Source organism: Musca autumnalis, unplaced genomic scaffold, assembly GCF_047663935.1.
Source record: "Musca autumnalis isolate F117 unplaced genomic scaffold, ASM4766393v1 scaffold_1, whole genome shotgun sequence".
Lineage (NCBI taxonomy): Eukaryota > Metazoa > Arthropoda > Insecta > Diptera > Muscidae > Musca > Musca autumnalis.
Genome location: NW_027411644.1, coordinates 267,659,109 through 267,684,554, shown reverse-complemented (window position 1 = coordinate 267,684,554; position 25,446 = coordinate 267,659,109). Strand labels below are relative to the sequence as shown.

General features: G+C 33.4%; 1 protein-coding gene across 1 annotated transcript in view; it reads right to left on the bottom strand.

The window, feature by feature from the left end:
• Nucleotides 1–237: 237 nt before the first annotated feature.
• Nucleotides 238–25,446, bottom strand: part of Osi24 (Protein) — a 127,782-nt gene continuing 102,573 nt past the window's right edge. Inside the window, exons 3-7 of the mRNA XM_073964162.1 lie at nt 22,942–24,112; nt 14,305–14,418; nt 2,199–2,384; nt 1,645–2,107; nt 238–542 (exon numbers count right to left, since the gene is read on the bottom strand). Coding sequence (XP_073820263.1) covers nt 332–542; nt 1,645–2,107; nt 2,199–2,384; nt 14,305–14,418; nt 22,942–23,914 — 1,947 coding nt within the window. The 5' untranslated portion in view covers nt 23,915–24,112 and the 3' untranslated portion in view covers nt 238–331. The remainder of the gene's footprint in view (nt 543–1,644; nt 2,108–2,198; nt 2,385–14,304; nt 14,419–22,941; nt 24,113–25,446) is intronic.

Genomic DNA, 25,446 nt, shown 5'->3' with positions numbered 1-25,446 from the left:
TGGTTTTGTAGTTATCTATACATTTCAGTATTGCAATATTATTACTATCTACAATAATTTATATAGGACTTTACAAAAAAATGCTAGGATAACATTTTTTGTTTCAAAAAAATATTTTGACTTAAAAACAAGAAAAATCATAAATAAATTATATAAATAAAAATATTAAATAAATAAATAATAAATAAATTAAATAAATAATAAATAAATAGTTTCTAAAAATATCTATGGCTGATAAGTTTTTTTTTCTACTTAAAAATTAAATTAATTTTAAGTTGCATCGATTTACAGTATTCCAAATTGCTTGACTTGAAACATTTGCTTATGAAGTTTACGCCATTTTTCTGGCCTGTACCAATTTGTTGATGTCGTGATAAGTGGAAACCATTGCAGGATTTTCGAAATCCTTAAATTCCGTACATTTTTCGAATGCCTGTTCACAATCAACGCCATCTTGACCATCTTTCGCTGCACGCATGTATTTAAAGAAACGCAAAATGTCAGGATTATCCGATGTGGGTTTTCGCAATTCATTCAATTCCCTGGAAAGAGAACAATATTAATGTTATGTTTATTTCTTTCAATGGGAATATATGTATGTATATAAAATTTGCATATAAATACAATGAATATTTACAATACAATAGGCTGTACAATAAGATGAACAATTCAGACCCTAGTACCAAAAGTCATAGTTCTAATTATATTCTTACGCCCAATATTAAATTCAGTGTCATTAAGTACCTTTCGAAATCTTATGGTAGGTATTTCCAAAACTATATCTGAACCCCGCACGCTATTGCTACACACAACATCAAATTTAGCACTTTTTGTACAATTAAGTAATAATTCCCCGAATCAGCTACGTATCTCTTCTCTACACACCACCAGTGGTTGGAATACCAAAATTCAGACCTGATTCGTTTCTCATTCCAAATTTCAAACCTTTAGCTCTGCTCAATCACATTGTACCAAATGGTACTAAATTTTTTACATTCTAGTAATTTGTAGTTCGAATTTCAACAAATCCTTTGGAACATCTATCCTATACTATATATGTACATCCTATACATCAGTGACCCTGATTCCAAATGTCAGAGTTCAAAGTAAGGCTCATCCAAAATTTTAATATTCTAACTTCAGCCGTTTTGACTGGGCATTGATTATCAGTCATTCTGTTAAATTGTAAAATTGTTTGAATTAATTCTTCTCGAGTTGAGCTGTTTATGACACATTCAACCATTATGCTACGTTTCACGGGTGGTTAGACGATCATCAGGCATATTAGAATGTTATTTTTAGTAAGTGGACGAAGGCTAAGCTAGGGAACTAGCATTTATGCCACAAATCATTCGAAAATTGAACATTCCAATTATTTATTTTAATTTTTAATATTAGTTATTTAATTCCAAATCTTTCCTATAGTCCGACTTGGCTGTTAACCACATTTTCTGTACCTATTGGTTTAAAAACCCAGCATTATCACTCACCTACAACCCACTAAATATTTAACAATGTTCCACTGTTATTTGGAACGTATTAAACGTTTTTAAATTAAAAAAACAAAGCCTACTTTTAGGCATATCTGAATTTTACTACACCAACATAGGTTCCACTAAATATTTTAATTTGCATCTTACTTACCGACTCAATTGTGCCGATACAAGATTACTATATGGAGCATACTTTGCGGGATTGGCATACATCAAACATATGACCTTCTCACGACATTCTTCATTATCTGACTTCAATTTCAATTGAGCAAATACCGAATCCAATCTCGATAGCAATGGACTATAGAATGGATCATAGTTGGAGAGTAGTAACGATGATGCAGGAACTTTTTGGAATTGTTGAAATGTATTCATATTTGCCGGGGCAGCTGGCTTGTTAACCATGGGTGCCGAAAGTTGAGAAGATCCACCAGATATTGAGTTAGAGTTTTTAAATGAGGCCGATGTTATGGTTTGCAACGCTCCCATATATGAGTTTTGCATTAATTGATGTTGTCGTTCATTCATGCCAAGGCGTGTAAAGCTCAATGGTCCCAGATGTGATGAAGAGTCTACACTATTGTAGGCATATTGATTGCTGTATTGCGATGCTTCTGTGGAAAGAAATTAGAAAAACAAACGAATGTTAATAAGTAATTCTGAAATGTATCAAAGGTTTTATCATAAAATTTATTTCCAACAAACCCGGTTGATTGTAGGCATAAGCTTTGTGATCTTTTAGTGTATCATCTGTTGGTTGGAATGGATCATTCAATACATCATCGGCTGCAAGGAATTTATCACCACCATCACCAAAATTATCACGGAAGTCCAATTCCTGTGGTGGATCCATAGGTCGTATGAACAATGGTGCCGAACCTGAGCTGATACCTAAAATAAGATATAGATATAATAATTTTATTTAATTATAATATATTCAATAATTTGAATATTAATGTTTTTGGGAATATTCAAAAATACGTGAAATCGGACCTGACTATAACAGGTACCTACAGTGGTGTGAAAAATAATAAGGACAGTGACATTCACAACTTTTGGTCACTCCTAAAATGTGTAAAATGGAAGAATTTGCGATGGAAATTTGTTTTTGAAAATGTACATGTATTGCAATAAGAAATCCCGTTACGATTTTGGTTTCTTTCTGTTTAGTTTTTATACAAAACAAAATTTTTCGTAAAATTCGTGATTTCTGCTGTGAAAAATAATAGGGACAGTTTTTCGTTTTAGTAAAAATAAATTGATATTATTTTTTTGTGATTCTTTCCTGTAAGTAAAAGTTTAAAATGAATTAATTTCTATTCATTAAATGTTAAATCTACCGGTATTTTTAGTTTTTCTTTGCAAATATGGGTAAAAATATGCATTGTTATCACGCTACTCGAGAAATCATTAAATGTTTACGTAAAGAAGGAATTTCATACAGAAAAATTACAGAAAAAGCTAAGAATCTTTAAAAACAATGGTGGAGGATGCAGCTAAATGAACTTGAAAGATAAAAATCGTAGTAGAAATCCAAAAATTGCACCTGTAATAATAAATGCGTTATTCCTTTTATCCTTTTTCCACATCTTTACAAATAAAAAACTACTTAAATATTAATTTTGACGCATCAACGACTCCTAAAACCATCTGTGGTGGCCACATTAGAGCTCACAGTGTCAGAAAAGTATCATTTTAATCGAAAAATTATACACTTCCTACGTAGTGGTGTAGGGTATAAAAATATTCAGCAAATAATACAGTTTGCTAGAAATCACATCGCTTGGTCTAAGAAAAATTGCGTACCATCCTTTGGTCTGATGAAAACAAATATATTTTTTTGTTCCGATAGAGGAGTTTATCAGGGTTGAAGACCTAAAAATCAATAATATAACCCAAAATATACTCTGAAGGCGGCTAAATATGGCAGAGGTAACAGCATGGTGTGGGGCTCATTTTCTTACTATGCTGTGGGGTCTCTATACAGTATTCAAAGTGTTTTTGAAATCACTAGATTACATTGAAATTTTGAAAAATATAATTCTTCCGTATGCTGAAGGGGGTGTGCCTCTCAAATGAGTGTTCACTAAGGTTAATGACCCAAAAATGGCGGCAAAATGAAAAAAGGTGTTCCAGAATAGTTAAGTTAAGTTGTTAGAATGGCCCATACAATCCCTTGATTTGAACCCAATTGAAAAATGTTGTGGAATGGAAGTTAAAAAATCAAGCAGGGGAAAGTGTCCATCAAATTATGACGACCTTTGGCAATTTATACAGGTTGCGTAGGACGCGATACCAGTAGAGAAGTGCCAAAATTTGGTCGACTCGATGCCCAGACGATGCGCTTTCGTTTTAGAAAACAAAGGATCGTCTACAACGTATTAATGACACTGAAACACTTTATCTGCCATTATTTAGTAAAAACCTGGATTAATTTCTTTCAAGTTTGGTCCTTATTAAAGGATGTCATGAAGTGTCCTTATTATTTTTCACACACCAAACTACGACAATTCGCATAAAATATAAAAGATAAATAAAATATGGTTACAAGCAATCAAAATATTTTTATAATACTTTTCCTAACATTTTAAGAAAACATAAAATTTTATAAACTAATGTAATTTTCACTTCTATAGTCAGTTTTCAATGTAATCTTGGTTATGGATTGAAGTGTCCTTATTATTTTTCACACCACTGTATAAGCAATCAATAAAAGACTGGATTCTACTCTTACACCTTTTTTATACCCTCAGCCTTTAGGCTAAAAGTGTATATATACACTTTGGTACGAACCGATTCGAACCAAATCAAAGGATAACTCTTGATGGGAGTGACCGATTTGGTCCATACTTTACACATTCTCATAATATCTACCAGATATAGGTCAGGTTCGAATATGGACTATATTTGTCCACTCCATCCGGTACCTCCCACACCAAATTTTGTATAAGTTCACTTTAAGACCTGCTATTGAATCACTTTGATTTTTGTTGAAGCAACTTACAATCGCTGCCTCAATTACGATGGTAAAAGTTGTTTCAGGGGCAGGTTCATACTTCTTGAGAAAACAGCCCGAGTGGTGTAAAAACCCCCTATGGCACCCCCATGGTCTATGTCGGTCCATTCCTTTAAGTACCTTTTCCGCAAAATTTTTTAACTTTAATCCTAATCAACATTTTTGCCGGTTCATACGACCAAAATTTTGAAACCCCCTAAATACATAATTTTTTTGTGAAAAAAGTGTTTCAATTTGCACAGGCTGAGGGTATATATCTGTCGGCAAAGCCGACTGATACTTTTTTACTTGTTCTTTATCAAGTCACCCTAGTGCAGCGATGACCACAGAAATACAACCAAAGCGAAGACATGTATGAACGTATGAGTGAAAAAAGCAACAACCACATTATATTTTTGTTTGTTTTCATTAATTTACACTGTACGTGAGAGAGAGAGAGAGAAGCAAATGCAAAAACAACTCAGTGGGCGCCCTCACTATACGATCTAAGCAAAGAAGCTCGTCCCTGCCCTAGTGTCTTGTCTAGGAATCATTTTTCGATTCACTTTGGCAGTTTTGTTGAGATGTATGTTTTACTTACTATTTGTTGTAGTCAAGCTTAATCTCATATTTGTTGTTTTCAAATTTAAAAAAAAAAAAAACAAGTTTAAAGTGGGGTGTTGTTAAAATTGATTACTTTTGGGGATGGCAGAGAATACTAGTTTCGTCCAACGCCACATGGACTCATCAGTTCTCTTAGTTCTTTGTATTGAAACAAAGAACCCTTCCCCAATTTTATGACGACTCGAGCTCAAGAATAAGTGTGACTGATGAATTCGTTTCAATGCGAATTCAACCGAAAACGCCTAAAAACTCTCGTAGCCGCATATGTAAACCAAATTAACTACTCCCACTGTCATGTGTCTCCACATTGCAGAGAATGCACATAACAATTTTGATAGTTGTCGAAAAATAACAACAACCAATCGTCCACGGTGCTCTGTGTCTATTTTTAGATTCACTTTGGCAGTTTTGTTGAGATGTATGTTTTACTTACTACTTGTTGTAGTCAAGCTTAATCTCACAGATTTTGTTTTGGTTCATGTTCTTTTGTTTTCAACACATTGCAATTATTATCTCACTTGTTTTACAAAAATGTCAAAAATTTGTTAACCCTACTGTCTGTGAAAAAATGATGGACAGCTGACAAATGTATGTATGTGTTAGTAAATCAGAGTTTGAAGACAAATTGTATGGTGCAAACGCTGGTTGAAACAGCTGACATTTCTTTCGTTCTTTTACTGAACTACTGAACTATAAAGAACGACTTCGAGTGATCTAGTTCAGTCGTTCTTTGAGGTGAGTCGTTCAATTGAACTAGTTCGTTCGCGAACTACACAACTCTAGTTCTTTGTTTCAATACAAAGAACTAAGAGAACTGATGAGTCCAAGTGGCGTTGGACGAAAATAGTATTCTCTGCCATCCCCAAAAGTAATCAATTTTAACTACACCCCACTTTAAACTTGTTGTTTTTTTTTTAAATTTGAAAACAACAAATATGAGATTATGTCCAATTTACATTAGCAACTTTTTCGTCATTTGGAGCTGATTCGTCATTTATTTGCTAAAACAGGCAACATTTTGCGTCATTTGCCATACAAAAATAAATGACGATAGCTGCGTCATTTATTCTAAACAACGCACGAAAACAACATACTATTATACGCAACCCTGCTTTTTCGTCATAAACTACCAAAAAATGCAACTGTTTTATTATGTCTTTGTTTGTTTGTGTGTGTTGTAGAAAAACAAAAATACTCAAACGATGACAAAAGTGAAAATAAATGGTTAAAAAACTTGCAAAAATTATGTTTTTTTTGTTTTTGGAATTAATTTAAGTTATTTGATACACATTTGTGTTGTGAAATTCCTATTTTTCAGAATAAATATATTGTGTGCGTGTGTTTGTGTTATTGTATAAGTGTGTATGTGCGATTGTGTGTGTAAGCAAATGACGCAAAAAAACAGATGTAAATACACTTCATTTGATTCTAGGATTTCGTAAAACGAAATCATTTAATGTGCATATGTAAATTGGACTTTAAGCTTGACTACAACAAATAGTAAGGAATCATTTTTCTCAATACATTCACATGTACAATCGAAGGGGGGTTTCCTTCATGAATTGTTATGTCTTCAGTTTCTGAAGTTTTTTTTTGTTGATATCATGTCGACTAGTTTCTTGATATGATAGATTTGCAATGGCTTAGAACGCTGAGACCTCGACAACATTGTCTGTTTGTTGGAGAGGACCCAGGTTCAAACCACAGCCGGGCTCTGCTGTGAAGTTTTCATTCGATTGTACATGTGAATGTATTGAGAAAAATGATTCCTAGACAAGACACAAGGGTGAATTGATAAAGAAAAATACTTCAATAAATACTTCAAAATTACAAATTTGTAAAAATGTTTGTATAAATAGAAGTTATCTAAATCAGCCTTTGTCTTCTAGCCATTAACATTCAAAATACGCCTGATGAGCCTGGCTTAAACCACCAGGCGAGACGATCGTAGCGTAATGGTTGAGTGTGTGGTATTTCGCTAGAATTCACTTTTCAATTAATTAAAAACTTATTTTAAAATAATTTCATATTTTGAGTCCTTTATGAGGAAGTTTGGTTGCCAAAAATGTTTGGTATCTGCCAATGATTTGGTATAAGCCCACGTTGCGGTACCTACAGATTTTAAAACAAACTCGCGATATAAAATCAATATATTTTACGAGTATATACGGCATAATTATTGTGTTTGTTTTGTTGTTTTTTTTTTTTTTCTTGGTCAGTGGCTGAGGGTATTTCTCCGTGAGCACAGCTGACTGATACGTCCTTACTTGTTCAAAAGTAATTCGAAACATTTTAGCTGCAATGTGTAACATTTCACTTGTAATTCAAAAATTCTACTTATAATTCGAATTATTCAATTTGAAATCCAAATTATTTCATTTGAATTTCGAATTTTTCCATTTGTAATTCGAAAACAAAATATGGGGATTTCTGAGTAAAAGTGGGCTCTTTTTCAAAATGAGGTTTTTATTTCCTTTATTTTATTGTCCAAACTAAGATCAGGCTCAAATATCGGTCCACTCCTCCCGATACCCCAAAAGATAAAACAATTTCGCCAAAAACTGTGCGCACGATAACTCTTGAATGCAGCAACCGATTTCGTCCCTCAGCCTTTAGTTTAACGAAGGTATTTGATATGATGAAAATGTACCTTATCGAAATAATGGTTTTAGACCGCAAGTATGTTTGGACCAAATCAGTTTCAAATAATTTGGAGTCGATTTAGCCATCAACAGATTTGGTCCAAAATATAGCTCTCGTAATATTTTCTCTAAAATTTAGATCAAGTTCGAAGATGGATCATATCGGTCCACTCTTAAGTGTACCACCCCCACAAAAGTTCAAAATGTTTCGCTAAAATTGTGCACACGATAACTCTTCCAGACATATTTTCTGTTTGGTCTTCTTCTTCGGGTACCTCCCACAAAACATTTGAAAATGTTGGTACAAGTGCAGTTTAGGAACACTTTTCGGATCATTATAAAACTGTTTGCATGTTGTGCTCGCGGTCCCTGCTGGCTACAACTAAATTTACAGATGGGCATAACTTCTTGCGAAGTGAATTATCAAACGTACATCAAGCTCCAAGAAGCTCTATATTGGAAAATATCTTCGGACAACGCCCTCATAAGAGTTCAACATTTTTGCATAATTGCAGTTTAAAAACTGTTGGAATATAGTTTGCAAATTTCCAAAAGCACTAAAAAATCCACGGTGACCAACTAAAGTGCCTGATGAGCAAGATAATATCGACAGGAGGGATAGATATTGGTCCAACCTTTGCGCATCGTAATGTTTCACTCTTTATCATATTCAAATATAAAAAATAGGAATGTGACATTTCGAAATTTTTTCTCAAAAAATTCCTGTAGCACGGATAAATAAACTTTTGCCTATTAATTACTAAAATAACGTTTATTCCACTGAAATATAAACAAGTAAAAAAGCGTTAGGTTCAGGGCGAACTTTTTATACCCTCCACCATAAAATATTCTAAACTAAAACAGAATAATAATTGTATATCCTGTCCATCATTTGAGGTGGAGATATTTTTTTATTATTATTACAGTGTTTTATTTAACTTGCTTTGGTGTGTGTTTAGTTCAAATCTGGTAACTCATTTTTAACACGGTTGCAGTTGACCAATCGAACTAAAACTTTGCACACTTTTCAGATTTGGATGACAATAGACGAATATGAAATCAAAACCAATATTGTTCCATTTTTACACTGTTTTATCTAATTTGCTTTTCAAATCTGGTAACTCATTTTTCACACAGTTGCAGTTAACCAATCGAACTTAAAATTTTCACACATTTCAGATTTGGATCACAATACATGATTATGAAATCAAAACCAATATTGGTCCATTCTTACAGTGTTTTTACGGTGACTAACTTAACCCCCTTTTCAACTCTGGTAACTGATTTTTAAAACGTTTGCAGTTGACCAATCGAAGTAAAACTTTGCACACTTTTCAGATTTAGATGACAATACGTAAATATGAAACCAAAATCAATATGGGTCCATTTTTTCCTATAGCCCCCATATAACGGTACAACACGATTTTCGGCATTTTGCTTTTCAAATCTGGTAACTCAATTTTCACAGAGTTGCAGTTGACCAATCGAACTAAAACTTTGCAAACTTTTCAGATTTGGATGACAATACATGAATATGAAATCAAAACCAATATTGGTCCATTTTTACAGTGTTGTACAGTGTTCAATTTTACATGCTTTTCAAATCTAGTAACTCATTTTTAACACAGTTGTAATTGACCAAGCGAACTAAAACTTTGCACACTTTTCAGATATGGGCGACAATACATGAATATGAAATCAAAACCAATATTGGTCCATTTTTACACTGTTTTACAGTTTTTTATCTTATTTGCTTTTCACACATTTTTAGTTGACCAATCGAACTAAAACTTTGTACACTTTTCAGATTTGGATGACAATACATGAATATGAAACCAAAACCAATATGGGTTCATTTTTTCCTGTAGCTACCGTCCAGCGGTACCACTCGGTTTAAAGTATTTTATCGTCATTTTAAGCCCGTATTGGCTGTTTTTTGACAACTAGGGTTTCCAATCGTACAGAAACGTACCCCTTAAAAATTATGGACATACAGATATGGCCAAAATAATAAGTACAAACATAAGTATGCATATTTTTCGTTCAATTCAGAAAATGTATTCACTGTAAGACAATGTTCAGTTTAAATTTAAGTTTTGCAACATAAATGACACTTAAAAAATAAATTTTGCGTAGATCTTCAAGATAAACAAACTTCTAAATGCGATATTAAGAAAAAAGTCATAAAAATTGATGGACAAAATAATAAGTACATTTTGGAAATCAATAATTAATATTAGTATATTCAATTGTTTTAGGATAGATTGTAATTAGGATGTTTATATTATTAATATTTGTTGCTTCCACCTTTATTTTGACCTACTTTTTGTATTCTTTTTTGGCATATTGCTTAGAAGTTTGCTGTAATTTTCAAAAGTTATTTAATACCAAACTTTTTGAATAAAATTCCAAATTTGATGTTTATTTTGGAACGATTGTGTACCAATGCGCTATTTTAAGTGTCCGCAAAGGTTTACTATTGCATTCATATCCGATTACTGCATAGGCGAGTCAAGTTACTTCACTATATTGTCCTGGAACCCATCCTTGACATATAGGGATGCATTTTTTGGACCGTAGTTCTGTTGAAAAATCCATATAAAAAACAAATTTTCTTCTGTTAGTAGCAACAATGTGTTGACCAATATGTTTTTGTATTGGAAATGGGTCCCAGCATCTGTAATGTGATATATTGGATAAAGACCATACCAGGAAAAAATAATCAGTCTCACACTATTAGGTGGCTACCTCCGTGTTTAATTGGATTTTTGTAACTATTGTATGAAATTCCTCTCCCTTGAGATTAAAATTCATCTTGTCGTAATTGTTACCGAATAAACTTATTTTATTCATATTTATTTCAATGCTCTAGAGAAAATTTCGCCAATTTTGTCCATGTAAGTTTTTCCCGACCGACCCATATCATTGTTAGCTAAGGAAGACCTCGTCAACAAAAATTTTGAACGCCTTTTGTTAATTATTCTGGTAATTTGATAGCCCCTAGTATTCTCCGAGCTATTCGGGTGAATATAACATTACCTATGCCAACAGTACTTACCCAAGATGAGTTTAATAGGTCGACTGTTTATTGTTGCCTTTTTAGGCCTACACCGTGTTTTTTCAGTTTCATTTTGGTTTCAATGTATTTTAGAAAAAACCCACCGGCTTTTCCAGGGATTTGGCTTTTATCGAAATTTTTTTCTCTCATTTCTTAATTTTTACTCCAATCTCCCCTCTCCAGTGTAATAGTGCTCATTTCGTCCCATCCACTAATTAATTTTTTTTATTTTTGTCTAATATTATTAGCACAGCTAAATTACTAACCAACCTTTATTAAAATTTACTCGGTTATTGGTAAATAATAAAAAATCCAAAATGTACTTATTTTTTTGGCCAACAAAATTTTGAACATTTAGAAAAAAGTGGCACAAAAACAAAATATTACCAATTTTTTGCGTTTTTATGCTTGTTGCATCATTTATTACGAATAGAAGTTTCGAAATGTAAAGCAGTTCACATCGTTTTTGAGAAAAAAACTGATTGTGGAGTACACAATCAAACATAAACTATGATGTACTTATTATTTTGGCCATATGTGTATGTCCAGGTTTTGGTAAAGCCCCCATATAGCGGTACCGCCCGATTTCAAGTGTTTTAAGGATTTTATCTTCATTTTGAGGCCGATGTGGCTGTAACTTGGCATTTGGAGTCCCCAATGACTCAGAAACTTCCCCACCAAAACTTATGGACATAAGTCCAGGTTTTGGTATAGCCTTTATATAACGGTACTACACGATTTCAGGCATTTTAAAGTTTTTATGTAAATTTTCGGCCTAAATTTACTATAATTTTGTTCTCAGTGGTCAAAAAAAATTATTAACTAAAAAGTTAAAAATAAAATATAATTTAAAAAAAATAAGTGTCAGTGTTTTATTTAGAAATGCACTTAAAACTAGGAAATAATTTATCGCTTAGCCTCAATAAATATATTCTTTCTCATGATGGAATCTCTCAAATAAAACGCTTGCATTTAAATCCTAAATGGTGGCAAAATTATTTGAGAGATTCCATCATGAGAAAGAATATATTTATTGAGGCTAAGCGACAAATTATTTCCTAGTTTTAAGTGCATTTCTAAATAAAACACTGACACTTAATTTTTTTAAATTATATTTTATTTTACCTAAATAAGGTAAACAAATTCATATAGAAATGTCTTCAATCGGATGGCAACCTTATATGAGGATAAATCAAAGTGTGGATCTATGTTGATAATTGTTGGTGGAGAAGTTTTGTGACCACTAGGTACCTTCTCAAATGTCGAATTGCAGATACTTCGGTCAAAAATTGTAGCTGAAATCCTCAAAATACAGAAAATCGGGAGGTGCAGTTGTTATATGGGGGCTATACCAAAACACGGACCTATGTTGACAGTTTATGGTAGAAATGTTTTATGACTACTGGGAACCACAAATGCCGAATTACAAACAGTTCGGTTAAAAATTGTTGCTAAAATACTAGAAATACCGAAAATCGGGAGGTACCGTTATATGGGGGCTATAACAAAACATGGACCTATGTTGACCATTTTTGGTGGAGAAGTTTTGTGACTACTGGAAACCTAAAATATCGAATTACAGATCTGAAAATACATTGCTCATAGATGAGAAATATCAAAAAATAAAAAAATCGCCGCAGTGCTTTTTAAATAAATCGCGATTCAAGTTGACATTGTTAAGGGTTTTAACGATTTTGCTTGGAAACCGCAGTGACAATTCTCTACAAGATTGGCCTTTGATATATTTTCGTAGCTTCTACCATTTTTTGAAATATAGAAGTTCAAATTGGGAGAATGTACTGACTGTATCGCCTGCTTATAATCATGTCATGTACGGTGCAACTTAACTAACTTTACGAGTAAATGAAAAGAGCAATGTCCATATCTGAGAAAAATCCAAAAAAAGAAAAAAATCGCTGGATGGTTTTTTAAATAAATTGCGATCAAAGTTTACATTTAAGGGCTTTTTTGGATTTTACGATTTTACTTGAAAGCCGCAGGTCCTATTTAAATGGGACTTACGAAAATGAGGCAGCAGTGAAAATTCTCTACAATATTTTCTTTAATCCCGTTTCGATAGGACTTTCCAGCAAAATCCTGAAAACATAAAAAAATTAAAAATGTGAACTTTGACCGCGATTTATTTTATCCGGTAATCCAGACATTTTGCAAATCCGGACACCGCCGAAACATGTGGTGTCCGGATTGTTTAGATTATACTATAGTTTATTTGTTGGGGTTTGGTCATTTTTAAGTTATAGGGAGTTATGAAAAACACTCATAGTTTGATGAAAAAAAGTAAAAACTCAATATTTTAATTTTGACCTTGAATTCCTATGGCTATGGAAATCAGAAATAAACCGGAAATCTGACTGTGTTTACTGTCTAATAAAAACAGAATTATGAAAATATCTCTATCCGTTCAAAAGATACAGAATTTTGAGCAGGAAAAAAAACGTTTCTCAATTAAGCGTTTCCATACGTAACTCCAATTTACGGTCTTCTTCACTATTATTTATTTTGCCTGTCATGAGCGGAGGGTATACAGAAGTCGTTAAATCGACTGATATATTTTTTCTTGCTCTTTGTCAAATTCATCTTTTTTTTCAGGATACTTTAATGTATCAACAATTAAGCCGCCTAGTGCATACATCGATTAACTCCTCTTTTTGATAAATCTTAAATTTAAGTGTCAAAGCCATCGATATAGTCATAACTTTTTATATTCCTAATAACTTTCCTGAATAATAAAGATTAGCACTGTTAAATGGCTAATATACAGATGCACAATGGCAAACATACATTGCATAACCGTGTTTCTAAACTTGTCGTTTTATGAAGTTAATCGAAGCGTGCAATGAACAGCTCAATTAATAGACAAATATAACATTAAAGTGATTAAATATGTAACTCTAGCTAAAATTGTATGAATATACACATGCCAGTATGTAATTGAAATTATATTCAATTTGAATAAATCATAATTAACAAACTTTCCGTTGAAACAGAAAAACAATAATATTTGGTTTTATCAATTACAAATAAAGTTTTGCCATTATCCAGCAAACCACAATCGGAAGAAACATCCGAGTTCGGATGCGAGTTCGGTTCAAACTCTGACCGAAAGTCATATGGATTGGTTGACGTGTTCTCTGACCGAAATTCGGATGAAAATCTGACGTTTTTGCAAACTTTCGGGCCGAATTCGGTCCGAATTCTGATGAATTAATTATTTATTAACCGACGTTCGGACAGATATCGGTCCGAAGTAAAATCTTATGCAATTCGGAAGTTTTGGACGGCTTTCGGACCGAATTCGGTCCTAAGTCTGATGAATTATCGTATGAATTTTTGATTTATTTACCAGCATTCGCGTCGGACGTCCGACGTTGTGTTTGCTGGGATAGTAGTATAATTATACTATATATGTTTGTATGTATGTATGCATGTATGTATGTATATATAAATGGAATAATAAAAGTTGTGCCTCACCTTTGCCCAGAAGTTTTGTAAATGATCCAATTAGTGCTGGGATGAACATAGCGATGAGCAGTGATTTTAGAACTTGCAAACCCATAAACACGGGCCATAGAACTTTTTTCAGACCTGAAAGGAAGAGAAAAAATGTGTTAAAAGAAAAAAACGTATATTTTAATTTTTTGATGTTATAGTCATGGTTATTGGTTGGGCAATCTCGTTCAATTGAACGATCCGGATCACAAGATAAAAATCTAACACTTTGTCTAAAAAATTTATTTAAATATGAGGGAGGATGTTTTTGAAAAATAAAACCAGTAAGGAAAGGATCAAAGTCGAGCGGGACCGACTATATGATAGATACCCTACACCACTGTGAATAGTACTTAATAACTTGAAATATTCAAAACTGAACCGATGTCAATATAACTTGGCTCAGAAAGTGATTCTATGTATATACCCAAAAGGAACTATGGGCCTATCTCGTTTTCTTACCACAGTGTGGTGTAGGGTATACAAGTAAAAAAACAAGTAGAAAACATTAAATTCGGCCGGGCAGAACTTTTTTCCCCTCCATCATAAAATATTCTTGACTAAAGTGAAATAGTTAATGTCTTCAATCTGTTGGTACATTTATGTGGCGGATATACCAAAACAAGGACCCGTATGGAAGGATAATATTGAGGGGTCGGAATGGGCAAAAACTTATTTGGAGAAAAAGTCAACGTTTTATTTCAAACCAATATCTCTGCTTCTTTAAGAGGTATATCAAAAGCAAAACTTGGCAAGGAAAGTTGAAAATATCACATTTACAACGATGTGTAGTAGCAATAGTCGCTAGCAGTATCGCAATAGTCGCTAATTCAACCCAACTTGGTGGTAGTCGGATTATATTCCCTAAAAGAAATGTTTACCAGTAAAAGGCTTATGTACATGGGTAGTGGCGTAGGGTATCACATGGTCGGTCCCGTCCCGACTATAGCCTTTGCTCACTTGTTATACCCTCAGCATTTATGCTAACGATGGTATATATACACTTTCATACGGGCAAAATGTGTCTCGTCGAAATAATGGTTTTAGACCCCAAGTATGTTTGGACGAAATGTGTTTCAGACAATTTGGAGTTGATTTAGCCATGTCTGTCTGTCTGGCTGGCTGGAGCGTACGATAACTCTCGGACGAATCAACCGATTCGGTCCAAAATTTGTCTTTTTTAATATTTTGTCCAAACTTATTTTGAGTTCGAAGATGGGTTATATCGGTCCACTCCTTGGGGTACCTCCCACACAAAATATCTCAGAAGTTTAGTTTAGGACCTGCTCTCGAATCGCTTGGATTTTTGTTGTTCCCCCATTACGACGGTATAAATTTTATCAGAGGCAAGTTCATACCTCCTGAGAAAATAGCTCGAAAGCTGAAAAAAATCCCTTATGACACCATGAGTAGTGGTTGGAGCGCACGATAACTCTCGAACGGATCTGCCGATTCGGTCTAAAATTTGGCGTACATAATATTTTGTCCAAACTTAGTTTAAGTTCGAAGTTATATCATATCGGTTCACTCCTTCAGGCACCTCCCCCCCAAAAATGTTTGAACATGTTCGGAAAACTTATGCGCACGATAATTATTGAAGGGAGTAACCGATTTGTTCCATACTTTTCGGATCGTAATATCTCTACGGAACATAGATCAGGTTCACATATATTTGTAAAGAGTGCAGTTTAAGGTCTTCTCTCAAATCGTCTCCATTACGACAGTAATGTCTCCACCATATGGAGGGTATAATTAAATTTGTCATTCCGTTTGTAACACATCAAAATATTCGTCGGAGACCCTATAAAGTATATATGGGGAATTCCAAGTGAAATCGGACAGTTCGGAGAAAAGTAATTTTTGATTTCAATTGTTTTTGGTTCAATTAATGCTCCTAGCCAACAGAACATTTTAGTATATTTTAAAATTTTTTTTTGACCAACGGTACAGAGATATCGCCTATTGAAATTATCACATTTTTAAAGAACTATGTCCAAATAAATACTCATAACTTCTTTAATATTGGTCCAAATGGGACCATCTTTTTTTTTGAATTGTTTGTTTTTTCATCAGCTATCGAAAGAAATACTTAAAAGAGAAATGCACAGTGGGCTTCAATGCAATTTTCGGGATTTAATATTTAAAATCAATTTTTAAATATGATTGTACCCTTCGATTTTTTCAAAAAAAATTATATGTTAAACTACGTTCAATTACAAAAATTTTAAGCTCTAAATCGTAATGGGATGCGAATAAATACTATTTTTTCTGAATTTTTTAAAATTTGTCGATACAATTTTTCCTTAATACCTTTGTCCAAAATTTGTATTTCCTGTATTTTTGAAGCTAAGAGTACATATTTATCATTATATATTATATATTTATCATAAAAAATAGAAAAAAAATCCACAGTGGACATTAATGGAATTTTCGCTGATGCATTTTCAAAATCGAAAAATGACGCAGTTTTTAAGATGTTTGAGATAAATTCATAAATATAAAATCAAAACAAATATTTATAAATGAAACTTTTAGCTTTTTTAATAAAATAATAAATTTTGCACAAAGGTATAAAGGAAAAATTAAATTGACAAATTTTAAAAAATTCAGAAAAACAGTATTTATTCGCATCCCATTACGATTTAGAGCTTAAAATTTTTGTAATTGAACGTAGTTTAACATATAATTTTTTTTGAAAAAAATCGAAGGGTACAATCATATTTAAAAATTGATTTTAAATATTAAATCCCGAAAATTGCATTGAAGCCCACTGTGCATTTCTCTTTTAAGTATTTCTTTCGATAGCTGATGAAAAAACAAACAATTCAAAAAAAAGATGGTCCCATTTGGACCAATATTAAAGAAGTTATGAGTATTTATTTGGACATAGTTCTTTAAAAATGTGATAATTTCAATAGGCGATATCTCTGTACCGTTGGTCAAAAAAAATTTTAAAATATACTAAAATGTTCTGTTGGCTAGGAGCATTAATTGAACCAAAAACAATTGAAATCAAAAATTACTTTTCTCCGAACTGTCCGATTTCACTTGGAATTCCCCATATATATATATATATATATATATATTATTGTTCAGCATAAAATTCTATGTCGATTTGACCATGTCCGTCTGTCCGTCCGTCCGTCAGTCCGTCTGTCTGTTGAAATCAAGATACAGCTCGCAATTTTAAAGATAGAGTGTCAAAATTTGGTACAGAAGTTTTTATTACTTGCAGGATGGTTGGTATTGAAAATAGGATATATCGGTCCACGTTTTGATATAGCCCCCATAGAACGGTACCTTCCGATTTTCGGTATTTTTAAGGTTTTAGTTTCATTATCCCACCAAAATCTCTGAAATTTGGTACGTAGTCTTCTTTAGGGGTACAAAACTTTCCCCCAGAATTTTGTTGGTATCGGTCCATACCTTAATATAGCCCTCATAGAACGGTACCTCCCGATTTTCGGTATTTTTAAGGTTTTAGCTTGATTATCATACCAAAATGGCTGAAATTTGGTACATAGTCTTCTTTAGGGGTATAAAACTTTCCCCCAGAATTTTGTCGGTATCGGTCCACACCTTCATATAGCCCCCATAGAACGATACCTCCTGATTTTCGGTATTTTGAAGGTTTTAGCTTCATAATCACACCGAAATGGCTGAAATTTGGTACTTAGTCTACGTTGGTGGTATAAAACTTCCCCCCCAGAACTTTGTCGGTATCGGTTCATGCCTTCATATAGCTCCCATAGAACGGTACCTTAACGTTGTGGCCTCAATATTCCACCGAAATGGCTGAAATTTGTTATTTAGACTTCGTTGGGGGTACTCAAACTTCCCCTTTAAATTTGTCGGTATAGGTCCAGGCCTTCATAGAACCCCCATGGAAAGGTACCTATCGATTTTTTGTATTTTGAGGGTTGTGTCTTCAATATTCCACCAAAATGGCTGAAATTTGGTATTTAGATTTCAATGTGATATAAAACTGTTCGCCAGAAATATGTTTGTACAGGTCCACGCTTTCATATTGCCCCATTTCTGACTAAAATTCGTCGGTATAGGTCCACGTTTCGACATAGCCCCCATAGAACGGTATATATCCCCATAGAAGCGTACTTCTTGATGTTCATTATTTTTTAAGTTTAAGCCACATTCTCTTACCGAAATATAGGAAATTTGGTATTTAGTCTTCTTTGAGCCTAAAAACTTTCCGTCAGAAATTTGTCGGTATAGGTCGACGTTTTGAAATAGCCCCCATAGAATGGTGCCTCACAGTGTTTTACCGAAATTGCTGAAATTTAGTATTAAGTCTTCTTCACACACGAAAGGAAACTAATTATTCCATTTTACTTCAATACAACTTGTGGTGGAGGGTATAACAAGTTCGGCCCGGCCGAACTTAACGCCGTTCTTACTTGTTCAGGGGAAAATCTATACTTCCTTAGAAAATAGTCGGAAAGGTTTTAAATACACCGTGTGTAGTGGCTGGAGTGAACGATAACTCTCGAACGGATCAGCCGAATCGGGCCAAATTTGGACTCAAATCCCTTTGGTTTTGGTTGTAACAACTTGTATTCACTTTTCCCATTAAAAAGTAGTGTTTTAGCGTCTTTTGGAATTCTAGTTAGCTGCATATTTTCTTAGTGTATTTTGTAATGCCAATTCGATCATATACTTAAATTTGACCTAAGATTTTAGTCATGATGCCCACCAGTGCCCACCTCGGGAATAATTTTCCAAAGTATTAAAATCAGCTGGCATCTAGTGCCAGACTATAAATGGTGGGTAGCTGACTAAAGCCGCCCTAGAATAGGGTTTCTATGGATATATTAGCGTTTAACTCTGTTATCTGACCACGTACATTAACATAATTGGCATCAGTGGCAAGATGAAGAAATCTTCTTCCAAACTTGTCTTACGTTGGCGGTACGTGCCTTCCAGGAAGAACGCTATAAGATCTATATTAAACATTTTACCAATTTTCAGAAAAAATTTTGATTTTTTTAATTTGCTAAATTGATTGGATTTTATGTTGTTTTAGAGATTGTTTTGTTTCCCCAAGCCTATTTTTGCATCATAAGATAATCGGGACCTTTGTTCTTGTCATTTTGTATTAACAGCATAAAACAATTCTTACTGTATACCCCCTCCAGAGGGGAAAAGGGGGAGAATGTTACGCTCGTGGTTTCTTTAAATACTCTTCGCAGCAGCACAAAACTGTAACCGGTGCAGTTGCTTGATTTTTACACTCTAAATATTTTTGGCCACTTTCTCCATACAAGTGGATCCACTGTGCAGTGCTTCAATATTTAGTATTATTTAATACTTCTAATACACTTGTTGTACTAACACCTCTAATAGTGAACCTGACAAATAAATAATAAATCAATATTTCACTTGTTTCTTTAGCCCAGTACCAAATTTATTGCAGTTTCGTATTTTTCGCACACTAATTATATAATTGCAACTTCACCCAACACCAAATTTAGCACCATTTTGTACATTTCGTATTTCCAACACCAACTCAATAATTCAGTCCTCAGCGACCTCCATACCTAAATTCAGAAGTTGTATCCTACTTTAAAAACTCTTTTAAAAACTCCTTTAAAAACTCTTTATCTAAACACCAACACTGATCCTAATACAAAAATTAGAAATTCCAGCTATATCTTTTTATGCAAGACCAAACAGGTACCAAATTTAGTACTTATAGTGCACGCAGAAAAATTTATGTTAGAAATATGTTTGGATCCAAACAAATATATGTTTGGGACCGGTTGCAAACAAATTAATGTTTGGATCCAAACATAATATGTTTGGGTCCAAACAAATATATGTTTGCAACATTTTGTAACATATCTCAATTTGATATGTTTGGGTACCAACATATTTTTTATGTTAGAACATTTTTTTCATGGGTGGAGAGAGGATGTTTGTCAACGAGAGTAATAACAGTGCTCTCGCGGCTGTGGATTGCTGTTTTATAATGAAGAGTTGTGTGTATTGTATAATAGAAGACGTAGAAGCGAAGAAGGGGGCTTTGGTGGCGTGTATGCGACAAACTCGTGTGTTTCTTGTTTTGTTGTTGTTAACCAACTTAGGAGGGGAAGAAGAAAAGAAGAAATGATATGAATTATATTTTATTTCTTTCTTCAGTGTTTTAGATGCCTTTGTAGAGTCAAGACGGTAAAGTGAGTGAATAAATCAGTGTTTTGTGTTTTCTTAAAGAAATTGTGCTTTTTAGTAAATTAAATGCCCAATACATTTTATAATTGAATCGGAAAGTTGAATGGAATTATTTTATTGGACAAGGAAGAAATCGCATTTAATATTGGTAATTACATACATACTTATGTATATTTGCAATACGGCATATCCATATTTATTTATTACATTACATAATCATTTGATTCTAGATGCCGATTCCCCGCTGATGATTTCAACTATGAGGACAATTTGTTTTATTTCACAACAAAGGAGAAGCGTTCAACTACGTTTCTATATATTTTTTCTTTTTAAAAGTGTGACTATTTACAAATTATTTCAATCAGTTTTTCTTTTATTAAATTGTGTTATGTATTTCTTTGGAATTTTGTATATACCTACATATGTGTTTGTTGTTCTTTTGCCTTCCAATAAACAACCTCAACATTTGTGTGTATACTATGGAGACAGCCAGTGAGTTCTTACTGAGAGCAAGTGAGCACACATTTTAAAGTGCTAAATTGAATTTTACGCTCCCTTGCTCTTAGTAAGCGCTAACTGGTGCATGTGTTTGTTTTTTTTTGTGCCTTTTGGGTTTGTATTTTTTTGCACCCAAAAATATAAAATGTTTGCACCCAAACATAAAATTGTTTCCACCCAAACATAAAATTGTTTGCACCCAAACATATATATGTTTGCACCCAAACATATATATGTTTGCACCCAAACATATATTTGTTTCCACCCAAACATATATTTGTTGGAGACCCAAATATATATTATGTTTGGGACTGTTGCAACCATATATCTGTTTGCTGCAAAATATGTTTGGGACATATGTTAGAGAGGCCGATTTTTTTTTGCGTGTGTGTATAAGTATCAAAAATTACATCCCTATATCCAAAACAATATCCCATCCGCGATACTCATTTATCCATCTATCTGTTCTCCTAAAACCAATTATAGCAGTATTTAGTACTTTTCGTATACAAAAGTACGAATTTCCGCAACCTCCTTCATATCTCCACTCTAAACGATAACTGCTATCATAATAATGAATTTCACAATTTTAGCTATACCCATTTACACAATAACAATTTGAACGAAATTATGTGACATTTATTAATTTTCGTTGATTTATGTGGTACGTATATCCTCAACCACTTCCATATCTCAACCCTACACACCAACAGCGACTATAATACCAAATATAAGAATTCTACCCCTATTCATATACCAAATTTAGTACCATTTAATATTTTTCGTACGAAAATATGAATTTCAATAAATATCTCAATCCTACATTTCAACAGTAATCTTAATTTTAAATTTTGAGTTTCTAGCTCTATCCGTTCCCCCAAATCCATATTGTACCGAATTTAGTACCGTTTAGTACTTTTCGTATACATCAGTACGAATTTTCAAAACTACCTCAATCCTACACTCCAACAGTAATCATTATTCCAAATTTCAGGATTCCACCTCTATCCAATCACCCAAATCAAAATTGTTCCAAATTTAGTACTCTTTAGTACTTTTCGTACGCAGAAGTACGAATTTCCAACGCTACCTCAATATCTTAATCATACACTTTAACAGTAATCCTAATTTTAAATTTCAGGTTTGCATTCATTCATCCAAATCCAAATTGTACTAAATTTAGTATGTACTATTCGTACACATAAGTACGAATTTGCGAAACTACCCATATCTCAATTTTACTCAACAGTAATCTTAATTCCAAATTTTAGAATTCCACCTCTTTCCATTCACCCAAATCCAAATTGTACCAAATTTAGTACCATTTAATACTTTTCGTACACATAAGTACGAATTTTCAAAACTACCCCCATATCTCAATCTTTTACTTCAACAGTAATCCTATTTCCAAATTTCAGGTTTCCAGCTCTATCCGTTCACCCAAATCCAAATTGTACTAAATTTAGTACCATTTAGTACTTTTCGTACACATCAGTACGAATTTCTAAATCCATTTCGTTTTATAAACACCACATCCCAACCTTGATTTCCATACCAAATGCCAAGATTCTAGCTATAGGCGTTCAAAATATACAATTGGTACTAAATTTAATAACTTTTAGTACCTTTCGTACACTTATAAGTCGAATTTCCAAAAACACTTTGGTACATCTTTCTAACTCTCCATTAGGGTGCCATATTTAGTACCTTTTAGTACTTTTCGTACCCTTCCCATTCGAATTTCCAAAAACCCAGCCTTATCTTACGCCTACACACCAACAGCAACCCACAATCAAAATTTCAAGCTTTTAGCTTCAGCCGTTTCGTCTGGACGATGATATGTCAGTCACTCACTCATCACTAAGCACTTTTATATAATAAGATTAGAAAAACTTAACATAGTGTATTCATACATATGTACAAATTTTAATTTACCTGTTAAAAACAATAAACGTCCAGTGGCCAATGTGCGCGGAACATCCAAACTGACTTTGGCTCCAATGGGTTTGGAGGTTTGTCTAACATTTCTTGTTTTTTCCATGTGAGAGTTTTCCACTGGGTCACTGTGATTCTTTTGCAATTCAACCACCAAACCTGGCAACGGTTGGTATTGACCCTTTTCAAAGAAATTCTGGACATATTCAACTAATAAATCTTCCAAACTCTTTAAATCAGATGACAAGTCATTATTATTCGGTTCTATTGTATTGAGTTTTTTGTCGATATTTTGTTTACGAACATCACGAACAGGTTTGTGTGTAGTACCATTGACGATGGGTTTGGTGATTTCAATTATTGGATGTTCGTTATGTTTGATGCTTTTCGTCGCTTTTGCATTTTCTTTGGCTTGAGGTGAGAATTCTTTAGATAATGCCATCTGATGTTTGTTGGTTGCTTGTTCCAATGTAACGGTAGCACGTAAATCGCTTTCTATGGGTTGGAATACTCGAAATTGTCCTGAAGGTGTAAAAACACTACGTGATATAATCTCTGGATCTTTTAGAACGAATGGACGAAACATGTCGTCGTCATCACCACTACCACCAGACATTTCGATGAATTTTCCATTTGTCGATAACAGTTGACTGTATCTGGGCGTTGTTGATTTTATTGTTGTTATTCTCGTTTCTGCAGTCGTTGCATAGGATTCGTGCACACTGTTCACGAGGATAATCAAAATAAGCAGCGGTGTTATCCTCTGTGCAACTTGGGCGAATATATTTGTGTGGGTTTTTTGATATCTCCTTTGTTTAAAATGTTCAAATGTTCGACTGTTCATTGTGAATGGTCCTTTGTTTAATTTTTCATTAATGAATGTTGTTATGTTATTGGAAAATGCTTGACTCTTGTTGTTGGCTATAATGTCAATATTATTGTTGTCGTCCTTTGAAGAAAATTGAAGTTTCATGTTAATATGCTGTTTATTACGTTGAGGATTTAAGCTAAATCCTTTAGGGACATAATAAATACAGTAGTAAATTCGTTCGGTATATTACAGGAAAATGTTGATGACAGATGAAATGACGAAAGTTTCAATGCGAATCGCTTTTTATGCTTTATATTCTTGCATTACAAAATCCTTGTAATAGTTTCAGCAATTCTGCATCTGAAAATAACATGGAAAAGGAAGAAAAGAATTTAATATAAATCTAAGAATTTTAAAAGTTGAATTAGAAAAGTGGTTGAAGAAAAAAAACTTTTATCTTTTTTTAGTTTGACATAAACATAAAATTAAAAGATACAAGCTGCACCTGGATTCTTGTTCTATGAAAATTTTAAATGAAAACTATTTTCTTTATAATTTTTTTCATTTGACATTTATTTCCTTTATAAAATTTTTCATTTCATATTTTCATAGAAACAGAATCGAGCCCCTGAAGTATTTAGCCATATGTAACCCAAACCCATAAGAAAATATCCTACTACCAAAACAAGTAAAAAGTGTAAGTCAGACTGAGATATTCCCTCAGCCTTTGAATGTACAACAAACAATAATAGAGCGGTGAATCTAAATGTGCAAAGTATAGATCCCTAATTTTAAAAATAAATTGCATTCTCGTAGGTGACAAAAGAAGTTTTGGAAGTTTTCAGTTGGTCTAATTTTTCCGCTGACAAACGTAATCAACACAGTCTACACAGAATAACATTATAGCATTGTAACAAAAACTGCTAACAAATTTATTGTGAGAGCTGTATGAAGAAGTGGCCGTAAACATCGGGGCTCATATCTCAATAAGTATCGTAAACAACTACACAATTAACATTTCCACACACAAAAATTTTTTAACCTTTTGGGTCATTATGACAGACAGCAGGCATGGATGTATCCACAAAAAATAGTTCCGATAGAATCGTATGAAATGAATTCAGATGAAACAATCCCCAAACTGCACTTAAGGAACGTTTTGGACTTTAATAATGGTGGTACAGAAAACGGTTGTCCGATATAGACTATCTTAGAATTAGATTTACGTTTGAGAGAAATATTATTATGTGTGAATTCGGTCTCATCAGTGTTTATATCCACCATACTATGGAAGGTATAATTTAATTTGTCATTCCGTTTGTAACACATCGAAATACCCATCGGAGACCCTATAAAGTATATTACATAATACATTATCACACCGATATGCCTAAAATTTAGTACCTAATCTTCGCTGGGGGGATAAAACTTTCCCCTACAAATTTTCAGTATAGGTCCACGCCTTCATATAGGCCCCATAGAACGGGACCTACCGATTTTCGGTATTTTGAAGGTTGTGGCCTTAACATTCAACCGAAATGGCTGAAATTTTGTTTGTAGTTTTCGTTGGTGGTATAAAACTTTTCCCCAGAAATTTGTCGGAATAGATTCACGCCTTCATATAGTCCCCATAGAGCGGTACCTACTGATTTTCGGTATTTTGAAGTTTGAAGCCACAACAACCCACCGAAATG